The 19901-nt window shown below is 38.0% G+C and overlaps 1 protein-coding gene across 10 annotated transcripts in view; it reads right to left on the reverse strand.

The window, feature by feature from the left end:
• The window catches only part of LOC123516033 (THO complex subunit 5 homolog), a 72397-nt gene that overhangs the window by 33980 nt on the left and 18516 nt on the right, over positions 1-19901 (reverse strand). For all 10 annotated transcript variants that reach the window (XM_045275031.1, XM_045275038.1, XM_045275036.1 and 7 more), the window contains 7 exons: positions 19876-19901; positions 17795-17980; positions 15202-15309; positions 11108-11254; positions 7289-7415; positions 6449-6551; positions 2665-2887 (listed from right to left, as the gene is read on the reverse strand). The exon at positions 19876-19901 is cut by the window's right edge and continues 184 nt beyond it. In XM_045275031.1, the coding sequence (XP_045130966.1) occupies positions 2665-2887; positions 6449-6551; positions 7289-7415; positions 11108-11254; positions 15202-15309; positions 17795-17980; positions 19876-19901 (920 nt within the window). The remainder of the gene's footprint in view (positions 1-2664; positions 2888-6448; positions 6552-7288; positions 7416-11107; positions 11255-15201; positions 15310-17794; positions 17981-19875) is intronic.

Below are 19901 nucleotides of genomic sequence, written 5' to 3' on the forward strand. Positions count from 1 at the left end.
TCCTGTTTAGATGATAAGAACATACAAAAATGAGGGAAGATACAAAAGGCCATAAGGTCTACATGTGGCAGTTCTAGTATGAGCAAACCCACCTGCCTCTACCTATCATCTCCCTCCGTATACTAGTCGAATCTTCTTTTAATGCTCCATATTTACTCAGCACTAACAACCTGATTACTGAGTCTGTTCCATTCCTTAACCACTCTATCAAATAGAGAACCAGTTCCTTTCCATCTCTTTCATAAAGCTAAATTTCTCAAGCTTGAACCCATTATTTCTGGTTCTATCCTGGCAACTGATCCTAAAAACTTTGCTCAGGTCCCCTTTGTTATAACCTCCATACCTCTTACATATTTCTATCAGGTTCTCTTTTAACCTATATCTCTGTATGGAATGCAAATTTAATATATTCAATTTTTCTTTGTAGGAAATATACCTCATCCCCATTCTTTTTTGCAATGATTCAAATATACCTATATCCTTCCTATAGTGTGGAGACTAGAACTGTACAGCATGATCTAGATATGGTCTGACCAGCACTAACTTTTTTTTTTTTTTTTTTTAATGGAAGGGAGAAAGCAGCCCAAAAAAAAAAAAAAAAAAAAAAAAAAAAAAAAAAAAGGCCCTCTGCATTGATAGTTCCTTTAAAGATAATCAGAGTTATCAAAGGTCAGGGACAAATGTCTTGAAACCTCCCTCTTAAAAGATGTCAAGTCATAGGAAGATGGAAATACAAAAGCAGGCAGTGAGTTCCAGAGTTTACCAGAGAAACGTATGAATGATTGAGAATACTGGTTAACTCTTGCATTAGAGCATTGGACAGAATAGGGATGATCCATCTATGAGTGGCTGCTCCCTTAAATTTATAATTGTTTTAAACTTTCCTCATTAACTTCTTAATTGTTCTAATTGATTTTGTTATACTGCTGCCTCAAAACATCATCTCCTGCCTTTAATCTACATATATTTATCATCCATCCTATGCAGTGTTTTAATTTGTCTGTCATCCACTTAAGGTTATTTTTTTCTATGATCTCATTATTCTCCATGGGATGTTAGCTACTTGACCTGCATGTAATCTCTCAACAAAATATTCATGCACCTCAACATTTACCTGCCCAGATCCCCTCATCTCAGCCCTTTCAATCTTCCCCAGCTTCATATTGCCCATCTCAGCATGACCTGGCTCAGACAGCATCTCATTTAGCACTCTGTCAGTCTCTTCTCTCCTTCCATTTATCAGACCTCACTTCACCACCTCAATGTGGTGGTGGCCTCTCACATATTTCTTACATCATATCACACCATTGTATTATCATATTGTTACTATACTGGATTGTGATAGATACATGTATTATATATATATATATATATATATATATATATATATATATATATATATATATATATATATATATATATATATATATATATATATATATATATATATATATATATATATATATATATATATATATATGATCTCCGTATCTGGCATCCCTCTGTTTTAGCACCACCGTCTTGGCGTCCCTTAGTTAGTAGTGTTTGTGCTGTCTCTGGACACACACATGTCCTGTATCAGTCATGGACTCTCTGCCTCTGGGCACACCTGCACTCATGTTTGGTCTGTCTTGTGTCCTGAATCATCTTTTCTGGTAATACAGCAAGTGTTGTTACCCTTGTTTGGTCTTACCTATACACTGTGGACCAGTAGTATCCACACCACTACATCCCTCACACAGCCTTATCTCCCTCACCTCCATCCTGGGCCTTACGTGACCTTCCCTCTCTGTCAGTTGCCCGTCAACTACCTTCAGGTACCTTTTCAGTCATTCAAAATCTGCCCTACTAAAGTCAGGCACTTTTCCAGTGTTTTTACTTCTAAGAGGTTCAGCCCATTTAAGTTTCTACCTAATTTCACTGTAGTTGCTGTTGCCTAGCTATCCACCAACATCTACCTATTTAATAGTTTCCTCCCTTTTTGTCAGAATTAAATCTAGAATATTGTTCCTCCTTGTGGTTTCTAAACTTATTCATTTTAAAAAGTTCCCCTGCTTTCCTGCTGCCCACCATCAGTCCCCAATCAACATTTCTAAAGTCAAAATCATCTACCACACATACCTGACTATACTTGGCTGTTCTATTCACTTCCTGCCATAGTGGGGAGTCTATATCCCTTGTAGCATTCAGTGGCCAGTACATTAAACACTTTAGTACTGAACAGAAAATTTTAGAAAGACAGGAAAAAAAAAAAGCAATATAGTGATGGTTTGAGTGATTACAGCAATCATTCTTTTAAGGAACAGGCTGAATGTAGGTAAACTTCTACCAAGAAGGAAAGGTAGATATTGACAGATAAAGTTGAAAAAGACTGAGTAGGCAAAAAGTCACCATGTGCTATAGCTTTGGAGAACAATAGAAATTTGATCAGTTCCACAAGCAATACAAGGGTTAAGGTCAGCGAGGACATGGAAAACGTCATTACAAAGAATCTCAATTAGAAGCATGAACTAGAAACAAGTCCTGAATGAGAAGTTCAGCTCTGGAGATGGATGAAGACACAGTGCAGCCATACAGTTAAAATAGGAAACATGAAGAAAATTTGTTGTTTTCTGTGAGATGCAAGAAGTCACAAAGGTGAAGAAATATTTAATGAAATATTACCACTTCCTGGGAGTCCTCAGTCATACTGGGTTGCTGGTAGCTGGAGAAAGAAAGCCCAGCCAAATGCTGAGCCCACTTGTAAGGGCGGCCTGTTGTGGCTAAGTGGTCTGACAGATTGATGTGGATGTGGTTCAATTGGAAAAAGTTGGCTGGGTTGGGTGACGTGTGACCATCATCCTCAGGGAAGAGACAGCTGAGAAGTGTGTCTCCACTAATTACATCCCTGAAAGAAGAGAGAAAAGTGAAAGTTATGCAAGAAAGAAACAAGACAATAACAAAACTCAAGAGGATTATTCTACTGGAGATGTCAAGAATCAAACTGTTAAACATTTGAATTCTGACAACTCTTCAAATAATGATATCAACTACAAATAGCATAACTGCCACTCAACTTGTTTTTTTCTCCAAATTTACATTATCTACTAATACATTATTGTTAGATGCAGTGTTGATGAAGTTGACTCACCATTTAAAATTACCAGTGAACACCTCTTAACTCCATCCTCTGTAAAACCTGCATGTATGTTTTTACCCAGTTCAAAATCATGATCACTGGCAACTCCTCAATACCAGGGTTTTTTTTCTTTTTTTTTCTTTTTCTTATGTTATGGCCAATAGCACCTGTAGGAATACTTGAAGAGTATATGTGGGAAGCGCTGTTCAGCTTCCATCCATTAGTGGTGCAGGCAGTTTTATTTATAGTGGTACCCATATTAGGGCCCATATCACCACTACTTGACAAATGGCAGAGCTTCAAAGCAGTATGTGGTGGGATTCAAACTGTCATAATCTTGAATACATATAGTTAATAAATAATCAGAAAATAGCAGAAGCACACACAGAATATGCCTGTGGCTGTATGTGCAAACATACAAACATACCACTAAAATAAACAATTCTTTATTTTTGATAATTTTCTCATTATTTGGTAATACTTATTCCCACTGCTGGAAACCTGCAAGTAATCAAATTTGCAAGCATCAAGGACTTACTGTTTACTGTTTTGACTTATGCTTGCATTTGAGAGGTGGACAGAACAGGGGCGAGAGAATAAAAAGAAGTCTTGTGGAATAACGACAGGAAGAGGGGAGGGATACAGTTAACAAGATCAGGAGAGCAGTTGGCATGAAAATAGCAGTACAAGAAAGCAAGAGATACAACAGTCAGTTAGAAAAAAGGAGTTCATGAGAAGAGAATGGTGTGAGTGGAACACTGCTCTGCCCTACATACATGCAAAGCTTACTCTATACATAGACAGATAAGGCCTCTATACAGAATCAACATCTAGAGGGAAAGGAGAAAAACTGGCACAGACAACTCAGATCCCTTAGTTTCATTAGTAAGAGATGAGATGTGAAGTTTCCAATTTAGATTAAAGTAAAGGACAGACTGAAAATGTTCAGTGTAGAAGAGGGGAATAGTTGAGTGTCATTTTTAAGTTTGAATAATGAACAAATTGGTCACTGGATCTATCTATCTATCCGACAGAAATGAAGTTTGTCATTGCAGGACCACTGCACTAGATTGGTGCACCCCAAGGAGGGAGTAGGATAGCTTACCTAGCATTCCATAAAAAGGCAAACCTATTGCCAGCTTTCTTGTATATCCAGGCATTCTCTTACTGATGAACATTAAAGTTATTAACATCTGAAGATACAAATTCATCACAAACCCCCAAATCAACTGTACTATCAATATCAAGAGGTGGCATGTTGTTTACACTCATCTCCAAACTTGCAATGTGTTGAACTCATAGATCAGCGTGGCTGGATAAAGCTAAAGGAAGGTGTATACCATTTGGCTCTATTCACAAAAACACAATCTAGGTGTCCAACTAAGATTCAGCAGAACTGTGCATTCCTCAACAAAAACAAACAAACAAGAGACACATGCTACCCATAAAGCACAGCTTGTGCACAGCTTAAACATTATCAGCATGGTAGCTTCACTACACTGCCACACTACTACATCACATCCGATGTGGAGACATAATACAGTTCTAGACGTGATGGTGATGCACCAGCAATGTTGTATCACAACAATTGAGGACAAAACACACATTCATGTGGTGGTACTACATTATTGTATGCCACATCATTGGACACAACACACTCATAGTGCTGAGCCATGTGGCCAGAACTAAGGAGTATTTTACCAGTGTTTTCATTATCCCGAGTAGTATGATTCTCAAGTATGGCACTATGCTTTGGGAAAAATGCAAGTGCAAAACTCAATAGGGTACAGTACATCCAAAACAACAAAATATAACAAAGCAGCAACTTACAAACAGCCCTTCAAAACCCAACATGCTTATAAGTTGGAGAGTGACCATAATTATGTTAATATACCTTGCATATCTGAACAAATACCCAACAGTGCTTAAAAACATCTTTGAAACACACAAACCTCTTGCTGAACTGAATGCTAATGGTCAAACTCAACTTAGTCCTTGCAAATGAGGTGTCTCGTGCTGAAGGAGCATAACCACCACTAACATAGTTTTGAGAAAAACGCCCTTAAAGTTAGACAATGATAACGCAGTCGAAAATGGATGAAAACAATGTATTATACACCAATGGAAAGCTTTTAAAAACAGCTTTCACATGAAATTGGTATTGGGATGAAAAAATGCCATTTTCACAATAAAAAAATCCCTCGAAACATCAACCATCAATAGAAATGGTGTCAAACCAGGGAGGAATTAACTGTTAGAAACTTCTATTATGTACTTTTCAATGAAAATATGGTGGATAATGCTTGAAATTACATGTTAGGGTGTGAAAAATGACCAAATCTTGAAAAATCTAATTATTAATAATCATGACTGTCCATGGCCCAAAAGGCATCAATATCACTTTAATATTATCAGCACCAACCTTGGCAAAACACCAATTTTTGCACTTACAATCTGGGCCAACCTTTCGTGCTGCCACAACCTTCCCTCCCTGACTCACATACTCCTCACCTTGGTTTCTCTTCGCCTTCCTCACGTTTTTTTTCCACATCTCCAGTCATCTACGCTTAAGCACTGACACCTCCCCTCCACTCTGGTCACTCATTTTGGCAGGTAAATCCACAAGAAAAATGGCTGAAAACAGGGAGAGTTCCCAAGGAGATGCAACACATGTTGTAAGAATGGCGCCACCTGACTGAAGAAGCGGGATGGTAACGTGGCTATGATTAGCTGAGCGGTGGCTTTCCCGCAACCCGCACTCCCATTGGCTAGCTCGTGGTGGCTCATAAGCTACTTCAACTCTGAAATTTCAGACCTCCTCCACACATTTATTGCGTGTTGGTACCTGACTCTAAACCCTCTGCCTTGGGGCCATAGAGGTGGCTATCGGGTGTTTCTTTGTCGTCACGTGGCGTACGAGACTGCCATCTACCAGGAACCGGTACTAACTCAAAAACGGTCAGGGTGGCGGTTACGCTACTTCAGCACGAGATTCCTTAAATATATCCTTGATTTTCATATAAAACACTGTCATATTACTAATAGTGTTCTAATTAAATGCAATTACAATCAGATGTGATATAGCTACGACATGCCACTCAATGATGCTCATTAAATTTGCACAACTGACATGACACAAGCAAAGAACATACAAGTTCACACTTCCTAATGTTTACTACTTGAGCAATGCCTCAACACTGCTGTGTAACATCTTTCTGTATAACTGTGGTGATCCCATTATGTATTTAGGCTTTGAGAAAAGGTAGCCTTGGCCTACGGAGAGCTATCTTCAATCTGAGGCCATTGGATACACATAGAGGAAATACTCACGTAAGAGTAGCTTTGAGGTTTTCCTGTAATAGCACTGTACACTTGGCAGTGATGATGCGCAGAACCTGCATGTAATGGAAAGAGACCACCACACTGTTGCCCTCTGGAAAGAATTTTTATATTACTCACACAACTACAACTGGAATGAAGACAACAAAAGTATATAACTTACTTGGAGTGTTTTAGTGACTATAATAGTAGAGTGAAATAGATGGAAAGATTTACTGACACCAGTCACACATGAAAAGTTCTTAACTATACAGTTTCAATTAAAATTCTTACAATATACAAAGATTGAGCATTTAAAATAGAAAAAAATATCCAATACCACAAACTAAATAAAATGAACAAATATAGTGCTTAAACAAGAATAATCCAATGAAACATGTTAAAAAATTACTCTTCAGATGAAACATAAAACCCCAACATAATAAAGAATAAGACATCATATTACTTAGCATATAGATTCAACAGTTTATGAATGACTTGACAGTTTTATAATTCATTGTATTCAGCAAGTTTTCCATGGTGGTAATGCTAAACTGCTGCTATCTCAGCTGGACAGATATTTCATACTGTTCAAAAATGTCTGTCTCAGTTTATATTTCTCCACACTCCTCCAAGGGTAACCAACACTCGTGCCTAATGCAATGCCCTTCCTCCATCGCAACTATGTACTTCCTCTTCTATAAGTGTTCTGCTCCTCTTGTTTCTTCCCTTATTCTGCTTATCTACATATCTGCATCCTATCTTGCAGACTACATTGCTGAAGTAGTGAATACGGAGGTTGTCCATTGAAAGAAAACAAAGAAAACTAAAGGAGTATATTACAATACTAACCTTTGGTGTTAACAGTGACCTTGACATTGAGAGGGTGCAGACCTAGAGTCTGTCGCACTCCATCATCTAGGTCATCTGCATCCATTTTCTGGGTCTTGTGAGAGCGTTTCTTGCGTGAAAGGTTTTCCTGTTGGCAGGACTCAAAGTTAATACAAAGTGACATTAAGAATTGACTCATATGATAGAATACAAGAATGAATTTACTTTACTGGCATGGAACAACAATACACACTTGTTTTGTTTGCTATTGCACAAGACAAGCTTCTCTCTCTCTCTCTCTCTCTCTCTCTCTCTCTCTCTCTTGCAGCCATGTTACCAAAATGAGCACTAAGTGTTGAGCAGCAATTAGTGTCCGAGATCACCAGTGCTAAACAGCAGTACACTGAGCACAATAACAGTATTTATGAAACTTAACAGAAATTTAATGAGGGTTTAAATTGTAGCAGGCACGACTGGGTGTTTTGATGTAGCGGGCTGAGCTCCATCAAGGCTCAGCTCTCCCCACTTTCCTCTTTCATGTAAAGTTTGGTACATTGATGATTAAGAAGAGGAGTGCCATGGGTAATCACATATACAGATGATGTGTTAGTTGGGGAATCAAAACAAGAAGTGGAGGAGAGGACAGAAGAGTGGCATACAGCATTGGAAAAACAGTAAATTTGAATAAGTCGAAATAAAATTATATACACTCGACCCTCGAAACAACGGACAAATGCGTGCACGACCCTGTCCGTAGATTGCAAAAGTCCATTCTTTGCAAAAGTACGTAAAAAACTGTATAAAATGTACGTACAATAAGTAAAATTTTCTAATTTTCGTATTAGTTCAAGCTTAGCAGCCACTGGAAGAGCCTTTCGATTACGCTTCACTGGTTTACTAGGTTTAGGAGGCATTTTGGATAGGTTAAGAACTTGTGGGAAGGGTACAAATGCACAAAAAAGCCGTGGTAAGCAGTGGACAATGTTCGCTGTTGGTTGAAAACGCACGGACTGAAGATTAAACATGCAGAACCCTGTGGAACACCACTGTTGATAGTTTTAGGGAAGAACAGTGACCGTCTACTACAGCAGCAATAGAACGATCGGAAAGGAAACTGGAGATGAAGGTACAGAGAGAAGGATAGAATCCGTAGGAGGGTAGTTTAGAAATTAAAGATTTGTGCCAGACTCTATCGAAGGCTTTCGATATGTCAAGGCCGACAGCAAAGGTTTCACCGAAGTCCCTAAAGAGGATGACCAAGATTCAGTTAGGAAAGTAAGAAGATCACCAGTAGATCTGCCTTTACGGAAACCATACTGGCAATCAGAGAGAAGGTTGTGAGCTGATAGATGCCTCATTATCTTCCTATTAAGGATAGACTCAAAGGCTTTAGAAAGGCAGGAAATCAAAGCTATAGGGCGGTAGTTAGAAGGATTGGAGTGGTCACCTTTTTAGGGACAGGTTGAATGTGAGCAAACTTCCAGCAAGAAGGATAAATAGAAGTAGAGACACAGATGAAAGAGTTTGACCAGGCAGTGAGCGAGTTCGGAAGCACAGTTTTGAGAACAACAGGAGGGACTCCATCCGGACCGTAAGCCTTCCGAGAATCAAGGCCAGAGAGGGCCAGGAAAACGTCTTTATAAAGAATTTTAATTTTAGGGATGAAGTAGTCAGAGGGTGGAGGAGTAGGAGGAATATGCCCAGAATCATCCAAAGTTGAGTTGGTAGCAAAGGTTTGAGCGAAGAGTTCAGCTTTAGAAAAGAAGAGACAGCTGTAGAGCCATCTGGATGAAGTAAAGGAGGGAAAGACGAAGAAGTAAAGTTGTTAGAGATATTATTGGCTAGATGCCAGAAATCTCGAGAGGAGTTAGAATTGGAAAGACTTTGACATTTTCTATTGATGAAAGAGTTTTTAGTAAGTTGGAGAATAGATTTGGCATGATTACGGGCAGAAATATATAGGGCATGAGTTTCAGCAGTTGGATGGCTACGGAACCGTTTGTGAGCCGCCTCTCTATCATTGACAGCGGCCAACAGCTGATGACGCAGATGAATTTAGTTAGAGAGTGACATTGAAGTCTTAGCCAGACGACCGACCCACCTACCGGACAATAAATTGCCAGGAACAGACAACAACGCGCAATTATATATTCGTCCGTATATTAAACCGGACTCCAAAATTTGTCTGTAGTTTCCAAAATCCGTTTATGGGAGGTCCGTTGTTTTGAGGGTCAAGTGTATATGGAGATGACCGACTAGGATCACGGCAGGAACAGACACACAACATGCTTGATCTTAGATGATCAGCCTGTGAACAGTGTGAGTGATTTCAGACTGTAGCTTCAACTGTTGCACAAGATGGATATTAGATGGTGGAAGTAACCAGAAGGATACAGGTGGAATGGAAAAACTGGTGTGATATGAATCCTGTGACATAAGAATGCCAATAAAGTTAAAAGGGAAAGTTTGTAGAACAGAAGTGAGACCAACACTGGTGTATGGTCTAGATACTGTGCCAATGATGAGTAATGAAACATTATTGGAAGTGGCAAAATGAGTGGGTAGAATGGTCTGAATGATGAAGGATTGTCTTGATCTTGATCTTGATGCTACACATGAAAGGATTTCTCCTGAGCCAGGCCTTTGTATTAGCAATTTCTGTTGGAATGCGGAAAGCTGAGTTGCAGAGAACTGAGGCTGCGGTCACTCAGTTGGTTAGTGCCCAGAATACGGAACAGCATGCTCTCATTGGTTGTGTCTCCTCTAATGGTAAGACGTGTATGACATCATCTGGGAAGACTAAGCCACACCATGATGCCACCCTAGCTTTTTCTTTTCATATAGTGTAAGCACTTCTTTGTTTACTGATCTGTGGTATGCTAAATGGTTCATTTAACAATTCTTTATTAAAGTCTTAAGTACATTATTATACTCTATTTCTTATCTTAAACATTAATTTATTACTTTTATACAAGAAAAAATTATTCCAACAGAAATCATCCGATCTTATAAAAATTTCAATTTCAATTAGCCACAGAAACCTGCAATGTACCAAGGTAACTGCTATTTTAATTTACATTGAATATTTATAAAAATTTGCAATGCACTGAGGCGACAATAGGTGAACTGTGATATAATGAGGGATTATTGTATGCTTAATAAAGCACAGATTTAGGGCAGAATTGTTCTCATTGAATTTTTGCTAATTTGAAACTTCTGGGTGAACATAAAATACATGTAGAACTTTGCTACTCATGGGGATCTCTGTTCCTTTAATCCGGTAGTACGAGAGGATTCCTGCATTATTCCAGCATGTATACTGATATAATACTGCTGGCATTCCCTGTTAAAGAGGGCAGTTGAGATGACACCAGACTTTGCCTCCCTTTATAAATGAAAATGTAGAGGAAGGTTTTTACTATTTCCTCATTGTCCCTATTAGTCATTTTTTCAAACACCAGAAATATGGTAAAAGTATTCTTCCAATTCAACCACTGATTGTGTGGTATGATTGTTTCCTCTTCCCCTTGTTCACAGCAAAAAATAATTTGTAGAAATAATTTCAAAACATTACTTTAATTAAAGTTTTCAAATTCTATTATATCTTATGAAAAAAGTGTTAGAAATTTACTTTAAGACTACAGACTTTTTTGTGTGTGGCTTAAAAAACCTCATACATGATTCAAAACATCATATAAAGCAAAAAATAGAGCATAAATGTTGTTGCACATACTGAACTCAAATGCACAAATAATTTTGTCAAACTTTATGTTGTGTAATAGTAATATTATTGAAAAAATTTGTTTCCTACATCATTTTCAACTTTTCTTTGCTTCTCACCTCTTGCTGGTCTTGTTCATTGTCCGACTCAGAGTAAATGTCAGCACGAGGTTCCTCTTCCTTGGCGATGAGCTTCCTGGCTGCCTCCATGTCTCCAATAACTTCCACCTTAATGCTAGAATCAAAAGCTTCACCATATGCCGACACCTGGAAAGAATAATTACCTCGGTATAATTGGAGGCATAACTTAATAGACAAGACACACACTCCTAAGTAGAACACTGACCATTATGTTTGGAGATTCCTTGATATACTGAAGACACAGATTTAAAAAAGTCCTCTATCTATTTTAGGGACCATCCTTTACATCTCTATTGTTTTTAGTTCACTGCATCAGACTTGTGAGACACCTTATCAGAAACCTTTAAAAATAATGAAATGAGATCAGCTTCAAGTCAGAATGGTGCCCAATAATAAGTGAGGTTTCCCAGGGATCTATTCTGGCAACATCATAACAGTTAACTCTTAGTTTAATATACCAATTTTTAAGTTCTGTATTTAATGGACAAGGTCAGAGGGTTAGAGGACTGACTCAACATGGTTGCTGATGGGGTTTTAACTTTTCAGGACAACATAGTGAGTGTCACCAGGTAGCAGCACCACTCATATCCACTTCTCACACATCAAAGCAATTCAAATATGACTGTAGCATTACTCTGTACATATTCATAAAGATGAGATGAGCTTATACAATATATTTTCTACACAATTCCTTCTAAGTAGTAGTACAGATAAAACTATACTCAATTCATACATAAACATGGCATTTCTTTGCATTAAAAATTCTAATTTCAACTTTTGGCTCCACTCCTGGACCTTGTCAATATCTCCTTGCAATTCCATATCATCCTTGTTACTCTTTATTACTCACAAGAGTTTTGCATCATCTACAAACAAATTCATGTAACTACTCAAGCCCTCTAGTATGTAACTAATATGTATTTGGATAATATTGATGCCTGCAGTACACCACTAGTTACTGTGCTCTAAAGTGATGGTGTCCCTTACCACATTCCTCATTTCTCTTCCTATTAAGGTGGTAATTCGATGACTCGATATCAATATCGGTTTTTTGGCTCTCCCATTGCTATTTTTTCACCGAATTCAATAATATTTATACACAAGGTGTACGTTTATGGTGTACGTCTTCAGTGTTAATTTGGTACACAAATGTGGCGTAGTTTTTTTGCAATAAATATTTTTTCGGCGATAAGAAAATAATTCAAAATACCATTATAAAATCAAAACTAATAACAGTGTGGCAATTTCCTCTTAACCACATATAATATACATAACAACAAATAAATGTTAGCATCGGCATACACATAACCTATGTTATAACAATTTCATTACACGCCAAATTGTTACCTTTTTTTTCATCAAAAATTTGAGTTTATAAGCCTGTTGTAAATTTATTTGAGTGAGTTCATGCATTATCATGCTGGCATTTGTTAAGATGAGGTTGTTGATCATTTTGCTGCAAAAATTTTGAAATTGACCAATTACTGAAAAAGTTATTCAACAGTATATGCTGAAAAACTGAAAGTCGAGAAAAACGCATTTTTCTGTGAACATCTTCAAAACCCCCACATAACTCGCTTCCTCACTCGGGGCAACGGTTTCCTAGCAGGTGGGCTTTAAGATAGGAGGTACCCTAAAAAGTATCCCCTTTAGCCCATAAATTCCCGTGAAAAGCCCACATGGTATAAAAAAAAAAAAAAAAAACTCACTCCAATATGTACCAAACTCAGATATGTACTTACATAATCCCTTGACAACTGCTTGGAGGCTGGTAGTGGCTGTTTAGATAGTTTCAGGCCATGTTACATCATGGCCTTACACGTGGCATTGTCACAATTTGGGAACCCAACACGTGTAAAATACGATCAACAGGTAGGCTGCACGCACGCACTCCCTAAGGCTGTATCGATTGGTACTGAGGAGTAGCGTCTTCCTCACCCTCACTGCCTGATACTAAACTATCGTACATCACGCAAAAATAAATAAAACAGCTCAAAAAAAAAATAAATACAAGCAAAACAAAGACTAGAAGAAAAAGGGGCGTATGCACGCTTGGGTATTGAAAGGGCCGGCCCTTTAAATCCGCCATTACCAGGTAAGCAGTGCGTTATGTGCCTGGCAACTTCGGCCATGGCTTCCCTCTCCAGAGACGAACCCAAGTACCAAGTTTCCAATTTTTCAATTTTTTTGACCAAATTATCGAATTTCCACCTTAAGTAGTCCCTCATCCAGCTTAAGATATTTCCTGGTATTCCTCCTGTGTTCAATTTTCCATAAGAATCTTCTTTGTGGTACTCTGTCAAAAGCCTTTTTAATATCAAAATACACCATGTCCACCCATCCATCTCTCCCTCGTACCTCATCTATTACTCTTGTATACATGATCTTCCTTTTCTAAATCCAAACTGGGAGTTATTTATAATCTAATTTTTCTTCAGATATTCCATCCATTTTTATTTAATCATAATTTCAATTTCACAGATCTTTCCTACAACAGTAGTCACTGACACTGGTCTATAATTTAGGTGATCAGTCTTTTTCCCTCCTTTGTAAATAGGCACTATATTTGCTCTTTTCCACTTCCTTTGTACTTCCCTTCCATCAAAGAACTGTTGATCACATTCCAAAATGGTTCATCCTTCCTGACATTTTATGTGGCCCCATTGTTTTTCTAACACCCAACTCCTCTAATAATTTGATAATTTTCTGTTTTTGCACCATAACATTCCTTAACCTTTTCTACATTACTTTATCATTTTTTTTTTCCATGTTATCGCCTATAGCACCTGTAAGCATACATGAAGAGTATGTGTGAAAATTGCTGTTCAGCTTCCACCCATTAATGGCACAGGCAATTTTATTTATAGTAGTACTCATATTAGGGCCCATATCACCACCCAAGCGCATCTTTAATGTAACCACTGAAAACCTGGATATCATGATGACATGTAGGTAACTTTAAATCACTCGACAAATAGCATAGTTTCAAAGAAATATGTGGTGGGATTCGAACCTATGCGTGGACATCTGCCCGATCCAACGCTCACCACCTTATCCACTATGCCACCCTCTACATTAAATACTGATCTAAAGCATTCATTCATAAGTACACTCACTTCTTCCATGGTTTCATATATCCTACTTCTCTTAACTGACTTATTGATGGTCTCTCTGTTCATCATCTTTCCATTTATGTACTTGTAAAAAAAGCTTGGGTTCCTCTTCACACCTCTTTAGTACATACCTTTCAAACTTTCTCTTCTTCTCCCTTCTTACTCTACCATATTTATTTCATGACTCTTTATACTGCCTCCTATTGTTTTCATTTCATTGCTTCCTTAATTTATTCCAAGCTATAATACATCCTTACTCTTATTAGCTGAATATTTTTGGTTTCACACATCCAACAATTATCTCATGTTGCTAATGTTTCTCTGGTGGGAAAAGTTGTGAATTGATTGATATTCTAAAGCATTTCCTTTGCTAATGAATAGTTTTCAAGATATGACTCTTAATACTTATGTCTACCTCTCTTTCCCAATGATCTTGGGGACTTATGGGGAAATCCAGGTTTTTGGGTTAGGGAGCATTAAATTGAGTAACACTTGTTGCACAAAAGGTAAAGAATCGACAACATCACATAAAACATTTCTAGAAACGCATAAATTACACCTTTAGCTGTGGCGGCAGAGGCTGCCATGAACGTTGTTACTGATGAGCAGCACTGCAAATGATTCCCTACCTCATCAAGTAACTCAGAGGATTCAATACAGGATTTGCCAACTGAACTCTATCATCATTACCAAAACAAGTGTCTGTCCTTCAGATAACACTTCAAACCTTTTGTTCACTGTGGATAATTTTTTAATTGCTTACTTAAGCTGATTTACATATAAATATAAGAAAGAAAGAAAGAGAGAGAAAAAAAAAGCATTAATAAATAATAAGACAAAGAAAAACACTAAACTCCCCTCCCAAAAATAAAACTCCCAAAAGCCCAGTATATTGCTTTTTAAACTTTTATTTTCAACCTGTATTAGGTTAAGATGAAGCAAGAACAAGACTGCACTAACCTGCACCCACAAAGTGTAGAGGGGACTGGGGAGAAGTTGAACAATCCTCTGTTGCTCTCTCTTTGCATCAATGGGCAAGTCTAATGCAACTTGCAGGGGACGAGTGGCCTGAAAGAAAGATTCAGGGATAATTACCAACTGGAAGGAAATATCAATGTTCTTTTCTTATAAAAAATAAGAATGCTGTAAACTCTTTGTGGCAGAGGCTTACAAAACACACACATTGCTGATTGAAAAAATATGATTTTCATTGCCATTTTGTGACATAAATCAAATGGTCTTGTTCCACTTTTGTTGTATTTTCTGATCCTGTAGATTTCTTCAGGTTGTTTAACTCTCCCCTCTCTTTTCTCTGCTGCTTCTAATATAATTTCCTTGGACCTTTTCTCTTTTTTTTCTCTCAAGCTATTTTCATGAGAAGATTTTTCTCTGTACAGACACAATCACCCCTGATGTGCACTCAGCACAGACTTGGGTGTCAGACATGGAAGCAGTAGGGTTCCTCTTATTGTATACCAAAACTGTAACTCCATGCTTAAATCTTTCCTAGTCAAAACTCAACCAATTATGTTCATTAACATCTATCTTTCCTTTCTCCTGGAAGTTTAATCATATTAAGTGTGTCCCTAAAAAGAGCAATTAATCAAATACTTCAAATTACCACACTATTGCTTCAATTTCTTGCCTTCCTAGTTTTCTAATTTCACTCCTAAAGGAATATTCTCTAAACCTCTATTACCTTACAACTCTATACCAGACTGTGTTCATTCTACTGATGACCTTCTAACCTTCATTACCGAGTCTTGATCATCTTATTTTACGGGTCTTAGTCATACTTTCACTGTTGCCTTGGACATATCAAAAGCAACTGACAGGATTGGCACACAGCTTTAATCTCCAAACCACCTTCCTATGGTTTCTATCTTTTTTTCTGTAATTTCATTTTAAATTTCTCTGAAACCATTCTAATGCTTTTATGATCAATGGTTACTGTTCTTATCCTGCCTGTTAATAAGTATTCTAAGTGATCTAGGTATTACTGAAAATTTATTTATCAATTTCCTGAATTTATTTATCTATCTTCTCAAGTCTATACACTGCAAGTCTTTCTTCTTTCATCTATACTATTTTTTTTTTTAGACCAGAGGAGGTAGTAGACACCTACTGAAACGATAACGCGGTGTAATCTCTTGTTTGTCTAAAGTTTTTAAATTTAATCTGAATAGGAAAATTGTTAAACATCTGTCACTTCACAATCTTCTATCTGATCGCCAGTTTGGCTTCCGTCAAGGTCGCTCTACTAGTGATCTGGTTTTCCTTAATGAGTCTAGGTCATCCTCTTTTAAAGATTTCAATTAAACTTTTGCTGTCATGTTAGACATATCAAAAGCTTTTGATAGAGTCTGGCATAAAGCTTTGATTTCAAAACTACCCTCGTATGGTTTCTATCCTTCTCTCTGCGAATTTATCTCAAGTTTCCTTTCCGCCCATTCTATTGCTGCTGTGGTAGACAGCCACTGTTCTTCTCCTAAATCTATTAACAGTGGTGTTCCTCAGGGTTTTGTCCTATCACCCACTCTCTTTCTATTATTCATTAATGATCTTCACCAAATTTCTTGTCTTATCCACTCCTACGCTGATGATACCACCCTACATCTTTCCACGTCCTTTCAAAGACAACCAACCCTTCAGGCAGTCAACAGATCACGCAGGGATGCCTGACTTCAGATCTTTCTAAGATTTCCAATTGAGGCAGGGAAAATCTGGTAGTTTTCAATGCCTCAAAAACTCAATTCCTCCATTTATCAACTCGACACAACCTTCCAGACAACTATCCCCTCTTCTTCAATGACACTCAACTGTCTCCCTCTTCCTCACTGAATATCCTTAGTCTGTCCTTTACTCATAATCTTACCTGCAAACTTCACATCCCATCTCTTACTAAAACAGCTTCTATGAAGTTAGGTGTTCTGAGGCATCTCCACCATTTTTTTCGCCCATCCAATTGCTTACTCTGTATATGGGCCTTTTCCACCCCTGTATGGAGTACTCTTCACATGTTTGGGGGGTTCCACTCACACAGTTTTATTAGATAGGGTGGAATCAAAAGCTTTTTCTTTTATCAATTCCTCTCCTCTGACTGACTGTCTTCAGCCTCTTTCATCACCAAAATGTTGTACCTCTTTCTATCTATTATTGCTATTTTCATGCTAACTGTTCTACTGATCTTGCTACTGCATGCCTCTTCTCCTCCTGCAGCTTCGTTGCAGAAGGCTTTCTTCTTCCTGTCACCCATATTCTGTCCAACCCTCTAATCTAATGCAAGAGTTAACCAGTACTCCCAATTATTCATACCTTTCACTGGTAAACTCTGAAACTCCCTACCTGCTTCTGTATTTCCACCTTTCTACGACTTGTCTTCTTTTCATCAAGATATTTGCTCCGTAATATTGGCTAATGCTTTTCTTTCTTCTAGAGAACCAGCACCCAAGTGGGCTCTTTTTTTTCTTTTTTTAACATTTTTGCCCTTGGCTGACCCTCACTATAAAAAAAAAAGTAAAAAAAAAAAAAAAAAAAAAAAAAAAAACCTCACCTCCAAGATGGTGTTTATCCGAGGTGCAAGGGAAGCCAGCTTGCGTTCCTGCTCACTGATGGCTTCAGCTACTGCCTCTTTCTCTTTGGTCAATTTGTCAAAGAGCTGTGTCTGGTCCCTTCTCTGCACCAATTCCCACTGCAGTCGAGCTAGACGCTGCTCGTGTAGATTCTCCACTGTTTCTGTCTGCATTGCAATAGAATATTAAATGTAGAAGCCAGTAAAAGGAAAGAAATATATTGAGAGCAGTGAAACAAGGTAATGCAACATCTTGCAAGAAATGTATAAAACCAAAGGGATACAGGCAACCTCCGCTTAATGAATGGGTTACGTTCCTAAAAAAAACATTTGTTGTGTGAATTTTGGTTAAGCGAACCAATTATAACAAGTTTGACCCCTGACTTGAACTTCCATTGAGAGTAAACAAAGCGAGAGTGCATCATAGTACAGTGAAAGGTTTAATGAAAGTAAAAATTATGAAGTTAAACATTTGAGCAGTTTAATTTAAGACTAATTCATTATAATGTACACAAATGTATGTATGTAACTTTATAATGTTGAGGGTCTTAAATTTATGAACGGAGGGAGAGTGGAGCGGGAAAGAAGCTAGCTGGCAACCTGTGGAATGTAAACAAAGGACACATCATGGTACCGCATATACTGTCTCACCAGCCTTCTTAATAGAGTCTGCCAATTTGAAAATAATAGAGACAGTAGATGGAGTCAAGATGGTGGCAAGCAAGGCTATTAGTTTTCTCGCCTCTCTCATGTCAGTGGTGAATAATATCCAGCTTCACTTCGAGAGTAAGAGACTTCCTGGTCTTCTTAGCAATGCTAAGTGACATTGAAGGACTGGTTGCAGGGCCATTTTGGTGGCATGTTGAGCGTGAGATGACGAGCTGGTACTGGACCCTGTTTTTGTTTTGAACTAAAATTGGGGAAGGGTAGAGTGGTGCGCGTTTTGTCCACGAGAGGCGCTGGTGTATTCAAAAGCCTGTCAGCTTGCATGATACGGTGGGGCTTTCAAACTTCGAAAAAATTACCTGGATAAAATTTTGTTAAAAGTGAGTTTGGTGCTCGTTATACAAACAGATAACAAAAAAGGAAACGTTCGTTTTAGCGAAATTTCGTTGTGTGAACGTTCGTTAAGGAGGGGTTGCCTGAAGTTACTTAAGTAGTGACAGGATGAGGGTAAGGAAAAAGTGCATACTAAATACAAACAACTGAAACGAAGGGTAACTAAGATTGATTGAACAACCAAGCTAAGGAGATGACAGGCAGAAAAAGATGTAGAAAAAGAGTTTGTGTGTTTGCATATATCACAGAACAGAACAAATATAACTGCTCACTTTGCCATTCCCGACTCAGATATACCAGTCTCAATAATTCAATAACTGGACAAATCAAAATTGAAATGTAACCATGCCTGAATGTCAAACCAAACACTGAAGGTCAAATATCCAGATATACACATATCAACAACCAGAGAGAGAGAGAGAGAGAGAGAGAGAGAGAGAGAGAGAGAGAGAGAGAGAGAGAGAGAGAGAGAGAGAAAAAAAAAATGGGAGTGGAGAGGGTGGTGAAAGAAGTGAGAAGCATAGGGTTGAGGAAGAGGGATGCAGAGGGGAGGGGCAGGGGAGGAGGCAGACCTATGATACACATCAGAGATCACTAGAGCCAATGAGAGCTGCCATGACAAAAAAGATGACAGATGTCACTTTTGTTAGACATAGGGGTAGGAAACTGTTCCACCAAATTGGGAGCTGACTGAACATAGCACAATATAAGAAGCAACAGAGAAAAATGATAAACTTATCTGAGAATCTAAAACTTTGACTAGGATTAAAGAAAAAATCAAATTGCAGGAAAATACGTATGATAATTAATGGAAACTATCACAAATAACAAAGCAGATAATCACTCACTCACTCGCACACCTGGAATGAAAAAAATGGAAAAAAACAATCAAACTAAAAGTAAAATCAAGGAAGAAATTACCAGCTCATGGAGATGTAAGGCTTATGAGAATGAGATCTAAGAGTGCTACCATTAGAGAGTACATGTGGAGGAAAGAGACCTACCGGGCGACTGATGTCCTCTGGTGCCT

Source organism: Portunus trituberculatus, chromosome 40 (genome assembly GCF_017591435.1).
Source record: "Portunus trituberculatus isolate SZX2019 chromosome 40, ASM1759143v1, whole genome shotgun sequence".
Classification (NCBI taxonomy): Eukaryota; Metazoa; Arthropoda; class Malacostraca; order Decapoda; family Portunidae; genus Portunus; species Portunus trituberculatus.